This window comes from Microsporum canis, genomic scaffold (assembly GCF_000151145.1).
Source record: "Microsporum canis CBS 113480 supercont1.1 genomic scaffold, whole genome shotgun sequence".
NCBI classification, from domain to species: domain Eukaryota; kingdom Fungi; phylum Ascomycota; class Eurotiomycetes; order Onygenales; family Arthrodermataceae; genus Microsporum; species Microsporum canis.
This window is the reverse complement of record NW_003299169.1, coordinates 1,994,908-2,012,514: the sequence shown is the minus strand read 5'-3', so window position 1 is coordinate 2,012,514 and position 17,607 is coordinate 1,994,908. Positions and strand designations below refer to the sequence as shown.

General features: G+C 47.2%; 5 protein-coding genes across 5 annotated transcripts; 3 read left to right on the top strand and 2 right to left on the bottom strand.

The window, feature by feature from the left end:
• Positions 1-749: 749 nt before the first annotated feature.
• MCYG_00742 (conserved hypothetical protein) lies at positions 750-2,216 on the bottom strand (the record flags this gene model as incomplete). The annotated part of the gene is made up of 2 exons (XM_002850592.1): positions 750-1,317; positions 1,381-2,216. The coding sequence occupies 2 exons, from the start codon at positions 2,214-2,216 to the stop codon at positions 750-752; spliced, it is 1,404 nt and encodes a 467-aa protein (XP_002850638.1).
• A 499-nt stretch (positions 2,217-2,715) lies between these two features.
• MCYG_00741 (conserved hypothetical protein) lies at positions 2,716-3,713 on the top strand (the record flags this gene model as incomplete). The annotated part of the gene is made up of 4 exons (XM_002850591.1): positions 2,716-2,958; positions 3,019-3,325; positions 3,354-3,471; positions 3,644-3,713. 4 exons carry the CDS (start codon positions 2,716-2,718, stop codon positions 3,711-3,713), a joined length of 738 nt encoding a protein of 245 aa, XP_002850637.1.
• Positions 3,714-3,805: 92 nt separating this feature from the next.
• On the top strand, positions 3,806-4,542 carry MCYG_00740 (conserved hypothetical protein; the record flags this gene model as incomplete). Its single annotated transcript, XM_002850590.1, has 4 exons — positions 3,806-4,155; positions 4,219-4,261; positions 4,317-4,419; positions 4,472-4,542. 4 exons carry the CDS (start codon positions 3,806-3,808, stop codon positions 4,540-4,542), a joined length of 567 nt encoding a protein of 188 aa, XP_002850636.1.
• Positions 4,543-5,399: 857 nt separating this feature from the next.
• MCYG_00739 (SH3 domain-containing protein) lies at positions 5,400-9,093 on the bottom strand (the record flags this gene model as incomplete). Its single annotated transcript, XM_002850589.1, has 7 exons — positions 5,400-5,569; positions 5,622-7,828; positions 7,972-8,045; positions 8,257-8,469; positions 8,546-8,670; positions 8,884-9,024; positions 9,051-9,093. 7 exons carry the CDS (start codon positions 9,091-9,093, stop codon positions 5,400-5,402), a joined length of 2,973 nt encoding a protein of 990 aa, XP_002850635.1.
• Positions 9,094-9,810: 717 nt separating this feature from the next.
• Positions 9,811-17,150, top strand: MCYG_00738 (3'-5' exoribonuclease; the record flags this gene model as incomplete). Its single annotated transcript, XM_002850588.1, has 5 exons — positions 9,811-10,593; positions 10,663-10,987; positions 11,039-16,059; positions 16,122-17,021; positions 17,085-17,150. 5 exons carry the CDS (start codon positions 9,811-9,813, stop codon positions 17,148-17,150), a joined length of 7,095 nt encoding a protein of 2,364 aa, XP_002850634.1.
• Between the last annotated feature and the right edge of the window lie 457 nt (positions 17,151-17,607).

The following is a 17,607-nucleotide window of genomic DNA, read 5'->3' as shown; positions in this document are numbered from 1 at the left end:
TTGTTCATATCTGATAAGTAGCATGCATGCTTGTATCCTGGAAATTTGAATAAGTTAAATATACAGGCAAATCTTAATTACCAAAAACAGCTATCTATAAATAAAACGGGATGTAGATAACTATATACTATCAGCAAATACCTATGTAGATCTAGTAGCTTTGTATACTTCACGGTAACTTCGGACTGTAGATGCACTGGTAAATGTAACTGGTATTGGCATTAATCTCACACTACCCTATCTAAACGCGCGCGGTGACCTCCATCCATACGCCCAAACGCACAACAACAATTTGATTGACATGAAGACCCTCAACAAAGAAACAACCACATCCTAGAAGCCTTTCCTTCCGCCATTGCATCCATTGATTAGCGGTATCTTAATGGTATCTTGTGAACAAACTAATGAGAAACAAGAGAAACAAATGACTGGAACTGATATCAACCAATAAAGGCAGCCAATAAGAAGTAAGTGAAAGGGACGTTAAGTAAAAGAAATGAAAGGATTACGAAAGGATCATAGAATAGGGGAATGAAAGAGAAGGCTTTGAGTTTTTAAGACACCGCCCGAGGTCATGAACATGCAGTCATTGTAGAAAAAAAAGAAGGGGGAGAAAATACCGAGGAAAGAAGGGCAAAAAGAGCAAAGAAGGGATGGGTGATAAGGAAAGCGGGCATCTTAGAACGTATGCAAAGTAAGCTTGGCCTCAAGAAGCATAGCAAAAGAGTTCCGTGGGTGAAATTTGATGTTTAGTGGCTGCGAGACTTCTTCGAGGCAGGGCCAGATTGGCCGTCAATGCCTCTCTTCTTCGTCTTTGTGGGAGTGGTGTGGGATTTGCCTCTCCACCATCTGTCAAATGGACTGAAGCGCTTTGCAGCTGGAGTCTCGGGGTCACGGCGTTCGGCTTCGGGGTCAGAGCCTGCCCTAATGGTGTGAGAACGGAGGGAGCGTCCGGTAGCGGTTGGGGAGGAAGGGGTTTTAGGATTGGTAGTCTGTTCTTGAGGCGTAATTGGATTGTCCGATGATTCTACCTCCGTGCTAGCGATGACTGGATGGCTGATAATATCTGTCTGCTCTTTCTCCACTTCAACGATAGTTGAAGGGGTGCTGGGCTCTTTTTCTTCCTCACGGTTATAAGCAGCGGTAGCTTCAGGGAACAGAACACGAGGTTTGATAGATGAACGAGTCAGAGGCCGAATGCGGGGTTTGGACTCATTGGTGAGTTCGCTGCGAGATGCCAAAAGACCCAAGTCATCGTCATCTTCCTCATCCTCCTCTGTCTCCGGCTTGAATTTGCGGAATATTTTCTTTCCTCGGCTGGAAGCTGTTAGTTAGCACCAATCTCTTATGCATCGGAAAGAGCATGTTTAATATACTTACAAAACATAGAGTAGCCCATCGTCTCGACGTATGGCTTTATCCACATTCTTGTCCCGTTTATAGCTATTATCCTCGACTTTCCTGCGTTTGGTACTGTCTGACAAAAGTTTTGAGGATGATGGCTCAGGATCAGCAGATTTGCTTCGGAAAGGGTTGTCCAAGCTATTGTTCACTTGGGGAATGCGATCTCTGGAGTCAGTGAAAATAGATATTGGCTGTTGGTTTGCCCGCTGAGGATCGGCCTCGAAGCTTTCAAGTGAGAAGCCACTATACTTCTTGCTTCTTGAGCGTTTTGGTACCATGGTGCCCAGGTCTTCTGACTTGGAACTACTAGGGAACAAGGTACGAGCTGTAGATCCGAGATCTTCGATCTTTTTCTTTCGAGGAGTTTTCGCTGGCGTAGGAAGCATCCCGTTGGCAGCTAAGCTGTTGTTGATATTGGTATTCATAGTGCTCTTGGAAGGAGGATGTGAAGAAGAAGCAGGATCAGGTTTGACTCTGTTCTTTGGCTGAGGTGAAAGGGAGGAACGGGTGTTCATGTTTTGTCTTTCACTTTTTCGCTTAGGAGAATTGTGTTGTGACTGTGGAGGAGAAAAGGTTGCTCTGTCACTGACGCCAAGCTGGCGTAGCTCCTGGTCGCGTCTTAAGTTGTGTTCTTTAAAGAGCTCATTGGCACTCGCGTCTAGAGCTGCAGCAGAGTCACTAAGCAAGTGTTGCTGGTCTGCAATGCGTTTAGAACGGCGAGGAGAGTATGGCTCGTATGTATCATACCGAGGGCCATAGCGAGGAGTGGGAGGAGTCCGGATGGCAGACGACGGCGGCGGGGTGGTCGTCATTGTTACCTGGTTACCAGGACAAAATAGGGTGTTTGTTGTATGTAAGGGTCTTCTTATTGGTATCCTCGACTATCACGTCTTCATGGAAGGGAGATGGCTGGTTCTGAGACAGTTGAAGGCGGTAACGCGTGCTCTTGACACTCTAGTACTTATAAATAGTACCTTTTTTAAAAAAACACTGCTTTAGACGTGACAGACAACTGGATGTCTCTATCTCTCCATTTCTCTCTCCGTCTCCTGTGTGTGTTTGTGTGAAGAAGTAGAAAAAAGCGGGTGGTTGGTTAGAGGTGAAGTTGAAAATTGCCTTTTTGGTCTTTTACCAGCCACACACCAAAAAAGGAAAAAAAAACAGGGACGCGCACGACCCACTAACAACAAAAACCCAACTTGGCTTAGCGTGTTTTTGCTCCCACTTTTGAAGTACATACATTAACGCCTGGGCTAAGAGTATTCTTAAGAGACGTGACAGAGAGACGTAGTGTGGTGTCCTTTATATACCATGGCTACCCCCATACCTGAAATGGATGATCTACAGCTACAGGAGAAAGAAGAGCCCTGGAATTCTCGGGCAGAACTAGGCTCGGGATGGCCAAAGGAGAGTTACCAACATAACAATGATGCGGCACAAGCCGAAGACGACAGAGAGGCAGCTCTGCGGTCAGAGTTGAAATCAGTACGGGATATTAATGCTGTAATTCAAGGAGTTGTTGAGAGTCTGGAACGCGCAAAGGGGAATATGGAGGTACGAACCACCTACTCACTTAAAAGAGTACACTCAGTTCACTAACATGGGCTCATTCAGAGCGTTTCCCGGACAGTATCCTCTGCATCCACATTGCTTGATACCTGGACTCGAATCCTTTCTCAGACGGAACATAACAGACGACTCGTCCTGGATCCCTCATGGCACGGTGCTACCCAGGATATGGCAGATATGGAAACTGAAGCTCGTGAGAGACAGCAGGAGGCAGAACGAAGAGAGCTAGAGTTACAACAACGCAAGCTTGAGCAGGAACGGAAGGCTGAGGAAGAGCAACGGAAGAGGGCTGCACAGACATCTTCTGCTAACAGGGGAAGACGAGGGATCGTAAGGCCGTCGACACGGGCTGGTGTGAGTCGCACTCAAAATGTTTCTAGAACACAGGCTGGACAGACAACCACGCGAGTTCCAACGAGCTCTAGGGGAATACCTACTGCTAGAAGAGCTGGTACTGACACCGGGAGGAGCTCAGGGATTGCAAGAGGTCGGGGGAGGGTACGAGGAGCATAAGTGCGCTGGTAGGCCCAAGTAAATAGACAGAGATATGATACCCAAAAAGTTAGACATAATCAATATAGAAACGAGATATGACTATTAAAAAGGAAGGCAACAAGTTATTTAGTGTTCGCTCTTGATAAATAGCTATCCTTGCCTATGACATATATAGTACATCACGCCAAGCCCGCTTGGGTCTTGAGCTCTTCTGCATGCTTAAATTATCAGTTGACCCGAAGTGAAAAGGCAGCAATAATTAGGCACAAATAAACGAATCAATACTCTCTCTCCATGAAGAATATCTAGAGTACATCCTCAGCCTGCGCCAGCAACCATGAACTTCGCGCCTTACCGGGACCAGTCTCCTGATGTCGAGCGTGCGCTTTCCCCTCCACTGGCAAATGCCAACCGCATACATACCTCGTCTCCCCGTCATACACCTTCACCACTAGGCCAGAACCACCCAAGACACTCATCCAGTCTGGACCAAAACGTCATGAGCAATGCGCAAGGGTTTGGATCCGGGTTCGGGAGAGATATCGAGGGAGGGCGCATGAGCCTGGGTGCGTTCGAGACAAGCCTTCCACTACGTATGGACTATGAAGCTATGCTGGCGTATCTCTTGCTACCACCGGCAGGAGGCGTGTTTTTGCTACTGACAGAACATAAGAGTGATTATGTACGGTATGTGTGACTTGCTGTGCCTGCAAAGTGGAATGAGGAGGTATACTTATATTCTCAAAATAGGTTTCACGCCTGGCAGTCTAGTCTACTATTCACATTTATGTTTGTACGGATACCTTGACTATTTCAGCTATTTTTTTTACTCTTTCTAACGTATTTAGGCTATTCATATGTTATTTTCTTGGTCGAGCATCATATCTTGGCTACTATTCATATTCAATCTTGGGCTGATTGGGTTCCTCAGTATGCACGCTTATCGTGATGGTGAGTACGTACATCGAGTTTACCTGTATAAGTTTACTGACTCTGGGATTAGTTGATTCTCTGGAGCATTATCAAGTTCCTATCTTCGGGCCCTTGGCCAACTCTTTTGTTGATGATGAGTGATGCTGTCTATGATGAGATCTTGGTATAATATTTGGAAGTGGTCTTTTGTGCTTAATTTAATGCCTGCTATCTGTATGCCTTTTGTATGCTCTTTGGTTTCCTTACTCTTTCCGTCCTCCACAATGCATCATTAGATACCTACTTGACGTTTCTTACTACTGCGCATATACTTGTATTCTATCCTCTCTACAACCTAATATCTGCCTTTACATCTGCTTTCCCTTTTGTATATATTCTAGAAGGATACCCAATACCAAATTACTCAAGCTTACACATATTTTTAGCATTACTTGGGGACATTGGAGAAGGCTGGTATGGTATCGGATCGTATTATTTACGGGTCATGACAAAGTGAAGGCATAACAACAAAAGAAAATAAACAACTCAGCTCACTGCAGCACATAGGGGAAGGGGGGAGACGGTTGAGTACTACTGACCGGAATGACTTAGCAACAAATGAAAGTGAGGTAAAAAATATTGGAGGGTATTCAAAGCTTTAGCAAGTGCAAAGGAGTCATCAAGTTGATAAGGTATTCAGGGGTGAAAAGGGGCATATTGTGGGAAGCTAACAAACAGGGTAAGCACAACAAAATAGAAATGATGAAAATGTTTCCAGAAGTGCATTATTGCAAGTCACGGTCACAGGGGTGTAAAACGGGGAGGGAACGGCCAAGGAGGAGATTGGGAAAAAGAATAGGAGAACGACAATTATGGCCCTCATATCGAAAAAATAAGAGTACCAAGATAGTACAATGAGCCCCATATATGGGTGGGTATAGTAAATTCAGATAGTCCAATGCCCAGTATTTTGGAAACGAATGGTTTGAAGGTAAAGAAAAAAAGGTTATAGCGGAAGATTAACAAGGTTGAAGGTAGTTGCTAGGCACTAGGCCTGGACGAGTGGGCTGGTTGGTGATTTCAGCTTCCCACCATCCATCATCTTGATGCCTTAGAACGGCAAGGATATCTCCTTTGGCAAATCCAAGTTCCTCGGGAATGGCCGCGGTGTAAGAATACATCGCACGAGCTGGGAGAAATTAGACAAATAATATATCAGCAAGGGGCAAATAGAGACTTACCAAAATGCAACACTGGCCTGCCATCGCGACTGACTTGTGGAGCTTCTGCCATTATTACGCTCCTGCTTCCTGAATGTTGATCTTGAGCTCCATGGCCGTAGTCCCCGTGGCCATAGTCACCATGGCCGTAATCATGAGGAGCACCATAATACATGGAGTGAGGGCGTTGCTGCTGCTGGTGGGCGTAGGCGTTCCCGCCGTGATAACTTCCTTGATAACCTCCCTGATAAGCGGAATACCCGTCGCCATGTCCTCCTATATGTGGGTTTACTTCATTGGATGAGAGCTGGAGTTCCATACCATTGGCACTTGCTGGCCGCTCTTGTCTTCTAAACTGCGGCTGAGGAGAGACGGATCGTCTAATATCATGTCTCACATCATTTGGTGGTGGTTCATTTCGCACTTCATTGCGTGGCGGATCGTTTCGTACTTCATTGCGGCTATCGTGCCTCACATCGTTGCGTGGCGGCTCGTTTCGTACGTCTTGCCTAACTTCATTTCTTGGTGGTTCAGCTCGTACTTCATGCCTAATCTCGTTTCGTGCAGGTTCGGTTCGTATGTCTTGCCTAACTTCATTTCTTGGTGGCTCGGTTCGTATCTCCTGTCTTACTTCATTCCGTGGTGGTTCATTGCGTACTTCCGTTCGAATGGTGTTTCTAGTTTCTGTCCTAGGCTCATTGCGTACTTCAGGTCGAGTGTCGTTTGGAGATGCTTGACGAGAGTATTGCGGGGAACGAGAGGGCTCTCGGACAACCTTGGTGGGTGTTGCGGACTGTGAGTGCGAGTGTCTATATCTACTGTTCATGCTCTCAGATTTGTATGCAGGCACACTTGGCTGAGGAGCATTGTTAAGTCGAGAAGGTGCACGAGTATTGGTATTTTGTGGTGGTTGAGGGCTTGGGGACCTCTTGGGAATAGGGGATGTGGCCCGCGGGATGACCTGATCCGCAGTATTGGCCCTTTCCCTAGTACGAAATGGCTTGTTAAAGAGGCTTTGGGTTTGGCCCACATACTTTCGAGTTGTTTTGTGCATTTGTGCAGAGGTGAATGCTGGTGATGGCGCGTCTAAGCGCTTAACGGGCATATCTTTGTAGGATGGCGGGGGGGCTTCGCGCTGGGAAGAAGTAGATGGCCGATTTGATGCAGGGGCGGAAGCAGGGGCAGCAACGGGGGCTGGTACGGAAGTGGGGGCGGGGGCGGGAGCTTGTGCCTGGACTGGAGCAGGCGCGGGAGCAGAGGCAGGTGCAGCTGGAGGAGCCGGGCTTGTGATGCCAGCATATCTATCAGCAGATACACGTATGGAAGTCTGCTTTCCAACACCCTTAAGGTCGGCTAGGGCCTGGGCAATTGGGTCCACTTGTTCGTTTGCAGGTTTAGACGCTTTGCTAGCCTTATTAGCATCAGGGGAGGCAACATCGAACACATTGTTCCCAACATTCAGTTGGAAATTCGCTCGAGGATCTACGGGCTCAGGGCTGGGGACACGACGACTAGGACCTAAGTCGGATTGGGTTCCCATCAGAGCTCTTGTTTGTTTAGGGGGGGCGGCCCATGTTCTGCGATTTTGCACAGGCGCAGGAGCAGCTGATTCTGCCCGGCGGTCTTTTTCATGCTTGCTCTTCCTGCGGAATGGACTATTGCTAAAGAAACCACTCCTCTTCTTCTGTACCTCTTTTGTTGATGTCATAGTAGCAGGCGCCGGGGCCGGGGCCGGGACCGGAGCTGGAGCTGGAGCCTTGACTGGGGCCGGCGCAGTTGCAGGAGCAGAGACAGGGATAGGGGCAGGCTGTACAGCAACAGGAGCATGTTTTACCGGGGATTGATGTCCGCTCAGTGGTTCCATGCTAGAAAAAGAGGAAGGGTTAGAGAGATCGCTCTGGGAGTCTCTATTTGATGGTGTAGCAGAACTTCTTTCTGACGGTGGTCCAGGGCGGCAGAACATTGTCATACCGTCGGCCGGGTATTCATTATGAGGTATATTGGTAGGTATATCACCATGCTGGCTAGGTTGATAGTTCGGAGGGACGTGCTGCTTTCTCCTCGGTTCTGGGGCAGGCTCTGCTTCAACTGGGGGTGGGGCAGATGGTTTCTTTTGGGGAGTTGCAGTATTTTCACGACTTGATTGAGAAGTTGGGATCATATGCTGTGTAAGCTCTGAATTGGGGTCGTGGTGGGATTCATAAGTTGAAGGCTGGGGTGATGAGCTTCTATATGCCGGATTGATAGTACGCTGAAATTGTGCGACTGAGTAGTTTTCCTCCTCCGAAGCCTCAGAAGCAGTGTCGTTCAAGTCACTCTCGGCAGAAGTTGATATATTTAGGGGGCATCAGGTATCTCTTGGTCAGTTGACTTTTCCTTAATAAAAGAGGCAATGTCCTTCTCGACCTCACAATTCTCGAGGGAGACACGGATCTTCTCGCAAGACTAAAGTTAATAGTTAGCGTATGGTTATCGTTGTGTTCATTCTTCTTACTTACAGCATCATCGCTAACACACCCAGTTGATGCTATGTTGGCATAATTCCATAAACTGCTCTTTGAAAAATCGAGTCTCTCCTCTTCTAGATCTTGAAATTTCTATTTTACAATTAGTAAACAGATGGAATACTGAAATCAGACAAGAAAGTATTACTTACGTCACAAGCTGCCTTCCACTCCTTATTCCAGCGACCAGTGGTCTCCTCCAATACTTTAATGGCAGCTTCGTATTCGCTACTGTTTGAAGCCAGCTGTATCTGAGTCTTCTCTAGTTTGGCCTTGTTTTTGCGTTCCTCCTGGCCCATAACCATGTGGCCTTGGGCAAGGTAGCCCTTAATTCGAAGACAATCCTGCTCATATCTATCTCGAGACTGGAATATAGATCAGCATTGCGCAATGGGGATATTGCCAATGGGTTCTCGGGACGGGTATATATACCTTGTTTACAGCTTGAGTATGCTGTATCTTAACCTTCAGAAGTTTCTCTATGCCATGCTGCACGATCTTTCTCCTCTCCTTCATTCCGCCGGCGAAGGCGGCCAGAGGCTCTTCCAATTCGGTCTTCATCTGGGCTGCGATTGCAGAGTGTGTCTTTCCTATTGCCTCTGTCTCTCCTCTAACAGTATCTAACGATGAACGGAGTGTCCCGGACTCGTGTGCTCCAAGAGGTTTGCGGCAAAGGGCAATGAGCTTTCGAGCGTACTCATCCTCGATCGCAGCTCGTGCTATCCAGGTATATCAGCAATGGCTCCACTACATGGCTGCCAGCATAGATAGCAACTCACTGTTATAGAATGACCTTAGTTCGTCGCATGTCAACTTAGCATTGTGCATGCGCTCAAGCATAGGTAGGACGCCAGCGTCATCTTTGCCCCAGAAGTTATTCGCAACTAGATAACGATCAGCTTGCAGCTCCAGTATCAAAACTATAACCACGGAAGCCCCAACTTACAGGATAAAGAAATAGAAGGAGCATCCGCCACTGCAGCCGGCATCGTTCCAGATATAGATATGTTATAGATATGTTTCGTTCCAAGCTATATGCTCTTGAGGTTTCTTTTTTTTTTTTGTTTCTGGTTTATATGTTTTATATGTTATTCGTGAGGTCTGATAACAAGGAAAAGAAAATCGTAAATCGTAACAGAGAAAGTGAGTGATACTGGGGGAGCTTGTGGATTTAGAATAAGAGAAGGGCAGAAGGGGAAAAAAGCGCTTACAGGTCGAAGGTCGTCGTGTTTACCCTTTTCGGTTGCCCAGGGCAACGTATCACGTGATGCTTATTCATCAACCTGCGCAAGTGGCTCGTCCCGCCCGCCGGATCTTTTTTTGCCCGTTTTTGTTCTTTCTCCAACTTCAACTTCACAACTTCATCAACTTCAAGCCGTCAACGACAAAACGTCAACTCCACGTCAACACCAAACGTCGACATCGGGACTTCCCCTCAAGCAAAAGAGGGATCCAGACAGTCTCTCTTCTCTCTCTTCTCTCTGTCGAACTGCCGAACCTCAGCAACCCCGGAACTTTGCATCTCTCGCTCGACACTAACAATCGAACCACAAAGCCCACACCATCCTTGAGAGGTTTGCTCGCTTGAGGTCACCCTGCAGGAAACCAAAAAAACTGCTTGGGGGAAAAAAGAAGCCCAACCAAACCTGTTATATCAACATTTCAAACGCCCAATCACGATCAGATCAAATGATCGCGTCTCCTAGATGACCTTCCCTTCCCCTTCTCACTCCGCCCAATCCTCGATTGCTTCTGGCACCGATAAGCCGTCTACTGCTCGATCTTCAAGGCTTCAGCCGTCAGCTTGGGGCGGTTCCTCATCCCAAGCATCCGTTCGTCGCCCTCTGACCCTTGCGACATCCAACCTATCTTCGTCCACTGGTACCTCTTCTCCGTCTCGCCGGACGCCCGCGACAGGTGCAGCTGCATCTCCGTCCCACAGTAGCAACCCAACGCCTGCCTCCGGGCCTGCCACGTCTCCATTGGCCTCGACCTTCTCCGCCATTCTGAGCTCGACCTCTCGTCTTCCGGCTGCGCGTGGAAACCCTTCACCAGCTCCAACGCCATCCCCCTTTGCTTCTTCTTTCCAAGCTGGCGCACAGCACCCTACGCAGCAACAATCAATTACATCTCCAAAGTCAACTACTACACTTCCCCCTTCAACAGTCTCGCACCTGGCGACCCCAACGGCTTCCGCACCAGGAGGAGGAGGAGGTAGTGGTGGGGGTGGAGGAGGCGGAGGCGGTGGTACTGCCGTGTCAAGGGGCGCCACGTTCTCTCCTCTGTTGACCGGCACAGCCGTCGGCTCTCCTACTGGATTTCCGTCCGATAAACCCTCTTCCGCGAACTTGTCATCGAGTGGTGGCGCGGCCTCGAGTCAATCGTCACTCTCTAAGATCTCAGTTGTTCAGGTTTTCCTCTTATTAGACTCGATCAACGAAAAAGAAGGAAAGGAGAAGTGGGAAACTAAAGCCGCACAGATTCATAGGGTTAGTGTTTCAACATCCATGGCTCCCTTTTGACCAATGACTAACAGCTTTGCTCTCATCTGCTTTTAGCTTGTAAATTCGAACGGCATGGAAGTGTTTTCAAAATACTTCCGCCGTTTGCTGTCAGGCAATGCTGGCCAAATCTTCTCTGGCGCCAACAAAAATGTTGATAATTCCGGGAATTACCCCTTACTCGTCCAGGAAATGCAGAAGGTGGCTCTTGACCCTGACCAGAGTCGAAAGATAGCGGAGACGATCGATACCTCTGAAGGTGATATCTTCAGAGACTTTGATCTTTCCACCTTCCTAGACCACTTTAAACTTGACCCTATACTCAAAACCGCTCTCACCCTCGCTTTCAAAAACGTCACTAAATCTGACCTCCGTACCAAAGGTAAGCAAGCTATGCCTGCAGCATTCTACGCAAGACACTAACTCTCTACAGCCGACGCAATATTATCAGCGTCACTCCCTCAGTTCCTTCAAAGCCTCTCTACTGTTTCCGAAACCAATAAAGACTCCACGCCGTCCTTTATTGCTTTTACCATCGAACGACTTATCTTTAATCCACCACGTAATTTTAACGAGGACATGAAGAGGAAACTTGTGTATGATGTTCGCATACGATACCAGAACACTGATGCCGAAATCCCGATTGAGATAGATTCTGCTCTGCAGATGTTTTCGCTTGCAGATCCCCGCCTGTCACTAGTCCGCCAGATCCAGGCTCGTGGCCCTCAGTCCTTAGCAGACCCTGACACCATGCTGGACACCATTAAGGCAGCTGGTCCTGACGCGTTCAGTGGGGAACAAATTGGCAATGCAATTCTTTTTATTGTCCTGTCTCAATCCTGGCAACAGTATCCCCTCGACCTTTTAGTCTCAACTCTTCTGAAGCAACACGCATCACAACCGATAAATTGGTCTGAGGCTGTACGACAATTTGACAAGGATGGACTTCGCGTCGATACTTTTCAGTTCACGAGAATATTCAATGCCTTTCTTCCTGTTGCTCAGGAGGACAATATGCTAGACCTCCAGTTGCTTTGGGGAGGTGACTGGAACTACAAAAACGCCCAGTTCTCTTTTCTGACCGCCTTTCTCACTGCCGGAATAGACACGCCTGGCATCGATACATCCCAAATCCCTAACTTCCGCTCCGCCTTTAACCCCGAAATCTTTGATGATGCCTCTGAGACAGTCAAACAACAGGCAGAACAAACCAAAAATAATCCTCTACGCTCCCTTGACGCAACGAAGGCTATTTTTGACCTAATCCTTGTCTCTCCCGCCACTTGGGCCCTCCCGGAGAGTCAAAACTTCGTCAAGACCATCCTCCAACACGACCTTCCCACATTCCTCTGCTCCGCTTTTGCCGTTCCCCAACCGTGGACCAATGTTCAACATAATTTCCTCGTTCGGTCTTTCATGATATTTATTTTGAAGCGCCAGGATGGATATCAGTTTGCTCTTCATGGAGTCTGGAAGCTCAACCAGCAGTGGGTTGGAGAGCAACTATTCCACGCCTTCACTCAAGATCCTTCTTGTACCGACCTCATTTATGAGCATGCTGTTGAACATGGCTGGCTTGACTATTTACTGGACTTTACTAACGGCCTTGCTATGGATCTTGCCTCTTTAGCTCATCAGAAAGGCACATTTGACCTGGAACATTGGGTTAAGGGAACAGCAGGGAAAACACCTGTCGATATGGGCGGTTTGCTTGCTAAGTTTCTGAGAATCAAGGCTGAAGATGAATTGAGAGTACAGCGAGGAGAACAGCCGGCTCCGCAAATGGTTAGCTTATCAGTAAAGACGGTGTTTGCTCTCCTAATGATCCTGGAAGACTATATCACTGACCACGAAAATCTTACCCCCATCCAACGGATCTGTCTCCAAACCTATCCAAGGCTCATTAACTACGGTGAAGGTTTTGATGATGTAATCGAAGCTAACAGTGCTCGAGGCAATGCCATCCCTGAGGAGGTAGACAAGAAGATGCGTGATCTCTTTGGGAAGATGTACCATGAAGAACTCTCTCTTCGAGAAATCCTTGAACTGATGAGACGGTACAAATCCTCTCGTGAGCCTTCCGAGCAAGATCTCTTTACATGCATGGTCCACGGTCTCATTGATGAATACCATTGTTACCATGAGTACCCGCTTGAGGCCCTCACGAAAACCGCCGTTATGTTTGGTGGCATTATCAACTTCAAGCTGATTTCAGGTATTCCCCTAAAGGTCGGCCTTGGAATGATTTTAGACGCTGTACGCGAGCACGAACCCCACGAGTCTCTTTATAAGTTCGGCGTTGAAGCCATCGAACAGTTAATCGGTCGTCTTCCAGAGTGGGTTGGATTCTGCAGCCTTCTCCTTCAAATCCCCAGCCTTCACGGATCAAGCATTCACCGGAAAGCTGAGGAAGTACTCCGTGAACAGGGCCATCATCCAATCAATGGCGTTGATGGAACTGAAGTCAACGGTGTGACCGACGGGCTGTCACTTGCTAATGGTAGTATTAACGAATTGGTGAACGAAGGAGCGCCTCGCAAATTTCAGTCCCTACATGTAGACCCACCACTTCGACCGGATATTTATAAAGAACCTGACGAAGACACTCACGACAAAATCCTTTTTATTCTCAATAACGTCTCAGAGCAAAACATAAAGTCAAAGCTTCAAGATCTTCGAGAAAGTTTAAAGGATGAGCACCACCAATGGTTTGCTTCTTATCTTGTTGAAGAGCGAGCGAAACTACAACCTAACTTTCAACAACTGTACCTGGACCTTTTGGAGCTTATTGATGACAAGACATTATGGGCAGAAGTGCTTAGGGAGACATACGTCAGCGCTATCAGGCTACTCAATGCAGAATCCACAATGAATTCTACCCTTGACCGTACTCACCTTAAGAACCTCGGTGGTTGGCTAGGCTCTCTGACTATTGCGAAAGACAAACCCATCAAACATAAAAATATCTATTTCAAGGAGCTACTTATTGAAGCTTTCGACAGCCAACGCCTTACAGTAGCCATTCCATTTACCTGCAAAGTCTTGAGCCAAGCAATGAAGTCTTCAATATTCAAGCCTCCAAACCCGTGGCTGATGGACATTATCGCCTTACTTATTGAAATCTACCACTTTGCGGAGCTGAAGATGATTCTCAAATTTGAAATCGAAGTCCTTTGTGGGGATTTGGAGCTTGACCACAAGACAATTGAGCCCTCAACATGCATTAGAGAACGCCCTGCGCAACTACATGAAGGACTACCGGTTACTTGCCTCCCTGAAGGGTTGGAGGCATTCGATGAGATGTCCCTCACTGGTATGAGCCGTGGCATTAGAACGGAACGGATCTCCCCTTCTTCCATTATTTCAAGCCTGCCTAAGCTCGACCAAATTCTTGTATTCCCACCATCTGCGGACCCCAACACTCTGAAACAAATTGTCCATGGTGCCGTCGAACGCGCAATTGCTGAGATTATTGCGCCAGTCGTTGAGCGTTCTATCACTATTGCCTCAATTTCAGCAGCTCAGTTGATCCTAAAGGACTTTGCTATGGAACCAGATGAAGAAAAAGTTCGCCAAGCAGCCGGGACTATGGTTCGTGCCCTTGCTGGTAGCCTCGCACTGGTTACTTGCAAGGAGCCCCTGAAAATGAGCATGACGAACTATATTCGTATGATCCAGCAAGAGTATTCCGATCAACCCATGCCTGAAGGCCTCATCCTCATGTGCGTGAACGACAACCTCGATGCTGCTTGCGGTATCGTTGAAAAGGCAGCTGAGGAGAAATCCCTCCCTGAAATCGAGAAAGTAATTGAGTCACAGCTTGAGGCTCGTAGACGCCATCGTATCGCGCGACCCAATGAAGCATTCATTGATCCTTCCATGAGCCGTTGGGCTTTGTTTATTCCGGAACCGTACAGACAAGTCCCTGGAGGGCTCAATAAAGAACAGCTGGCCATATACGAAGAGTTTGCTCGCCAATCGCGTGGAACAGGCCAGTCACACATCCAGCATGCATCAACAGACTCGGGTAAACAACAAATTCCTGATGTTCTACAAGAGGCTTTCCCAGGCATGCCTAACATGGCCGCTCCGGCTGACCAATCCACAATCTCCCACCCTGCTAGCCGAGGCCCGCAAGATGCCGATGTACAGCAACAGGCGCTTTCGGGTGCTCAGCCACAAATCAACGGCTTTTTAGAGGCATCTACTCCGCGCGAGAAGATTGAAGCGCTTGTCACAGACCTTCAACAGACTACGCGATCTGAGAAGGATGAACACATTAAAGATATTGGGCGTGAGAGCCCCATCCTCCACTCGTACAATCAGGTTCTTCGAGCTATTCTGTCATCTCCAAACGGCGAAGATTTGGCAAGGTTGGCTGCTATTAAAATCTGCAATGCCCTTTACACGCAAACCGAAAAAGTTTTGGAGATTGAAGTTCTCGTCCATCTATTAACGAAAATTTGTGAACTTTCGTCGCTTGTGGCAAGATATGTCTGGGCTGTCCTCGCTGAGGTTGACGATGGACAAATGTTTAATGTTCCCGTTACCGTTGCTCTCATCGACGCCGGGTTAATGGATCTTCATCGAATTGACATGGTGCTCGCCAAATTGATAAAGGACAAGAACCTCAGCGCACTAGAGTTATTATCTGCATTAATGAACCGTGTACTGTTGAATGATGAACCATCGGCCTTACGATCTGACTTTTCAGGTAGTTTGGATGCATTAAATCAATGGGTCATGGAAGAACCAGAGCTCTCTCCTGCTCGTGACATCATCCAGACACTTCGAGAGTCAGGCATCCCGGAAGCGGCAAACACTCTCTTAACTGATCTAGCTCGGTCTAAGAGAGACCAGATGGAGTATATCTTTAGTGAGTGGATTGGAGTATACAAATTCCCTGGATCCAACGACAGAATGTACAGTGCCTTTTTGAAGGACATGCACCACAGACAGGTCATGAATACACAGGAAGATTCGGCTCTGTTTTTCCGGCTTAGCATTGATATATCAGTTGCCATGTTCGAACATGAATATCAAAATGTTAGCGGAAACATCGACGAGGCATTCTTATATATTGATGCGCTCGCCAAGTTGGTTGTATTGTTGGTGAAATTCCAAGGTGACGCCGATGGTGCTGTTAAAGCCAACAAGTCGGCCTATTTGAACTCTATCCTCTCTCTATTGGTTCTGGTTCTCAATCATCACCAAGTTATGCGAGGTGATAGCTTCAACCAGCGAGTGTTTTTCAGGCTATTCTCAAGTATTCTTTGCGAGTATGCCGGCAGTGGTCTCCCACAGACAGACCAGCACAAAGGCATGATGCTAGCTTTTGCAGACAAATTTTCGTCACTTCAACCTAAGCACGTACCGGGTTTCATTTACGGATGGTTGTCTTTGATCTCCCACCGCGTGTTCATGGCTGAAATGCTTACCATGGATGACCAGATGGTAAGTCCCTGTCTTTTAACTAGAGACTACCTGACAGACCTTTTTGCTAACTACATATCTAGGGCTGGGAACCGTTCTGTGAAATAATGCAAGTGCTGCTATCATATATTGGTGAACAGCTCAAATCAGCATCTGTTACCTATGTGGCCAAGGACATCTATAAAGGAGTACTCCGAATTCTTCTAATTTTGCACCACGATTTCCCCGAATTTGTTGCAGAGAATCATTTCCAATTCTGCACTGTCATACCCACTCATTGCAGCCAACTCCGAAACCTCGTGTTGAGTGCTTATCCTTCGTCGTTCCAAAAGCTGCCTGATCCTTTCCGCGACGGCTTGAAGATCGACCGGTTGGAGGAGATGAGTAAAGCTCCAAAGATCACTGCAGATATTATCACGCCTCTCCAGGATGCAATGATCAAAACACCAGTGGATAATGCTCTACGAAACTTTAATGTCGCCGATGCTGCTATTCAACAGATTTCAGAGACCATTTATAATCCTCCAGCACGAGAGACCGGGTTATTTTTCAGCCCAATCAATGTCAATACGGTTCTTCTAGAGGCACTTGTTCTGTACGTTGGTCAGAGTGCAGTCTCCTCATCTACCCAGAAGACTGGTACCGCTTCTTTCAGCAACTCTCCCGCCCTAGGGTTCCTGGAAAAATTGGTGAACACGCTACGCCCGGAAGCTCGATACTATCTACTCAGCGCCATTGTAAATCAACTGAGATACCCAAACAGCCACACTCATTTCTTCAGCTTCGCTATCCTACATATATTTGGCTCGGAAACGGCAGCTCAGCATGAAACACATATTCGTGAACAGATCATCCGGGTATTGCTTGAGCGGCTGATTGTCCACCGACCTCACCCTTGGGGTTTAATTATTACTCTCCAAGAACTATTGCAGAATGGCAATTATTCATTTTTCCGCTTACCTTTTATTCAAGCAGCGCCCGAGGTATGGAACTATTTTGACAAAATTAGCTCTCATATAACATTACTCTAACGTATTTGCTTTTAGATTGGACGTCTTTTTGATGCTCTTCTGCAGCATATTCAGCAACAAAGCCCACGTACCCTGAGCTAAGTTACTGCCTAGCAAACAGTTGAAGCCGCAGAAACACAGGCTTAAATGAGATGATATCCCTACGGCAGATTGCGTCTTGGAACTAGTCCATGGCTGTCACTTTGATTATGATTGCGACGATGAACAAACGTATCACAACCCCATACTCTTATCTTAATACCTTCAAGTCTTAGCATGCGCATATGTACTTCCCTTTTTACAAATTTCTTTTAGATAGTGCTCGGATGGGTTCATGGTTCGTTTGCTTTATTTTGGACGGCATGCATGCATGATCTGGGGTTGCTTATCGTCATGGTCCTATGTAATCTTAAAATAGGTGTTTTTTTTGTTCTCCTTATGTTTACTATATTAATCTTCCGCAGTTTTTGTGTGTATACGAGTTTTTTCATGGAGGACAAAAGATCAAAGGTATAAAAGGTTGAGCGGTAGCGTCTAGTCCTCGTTCTTTACATGAAAG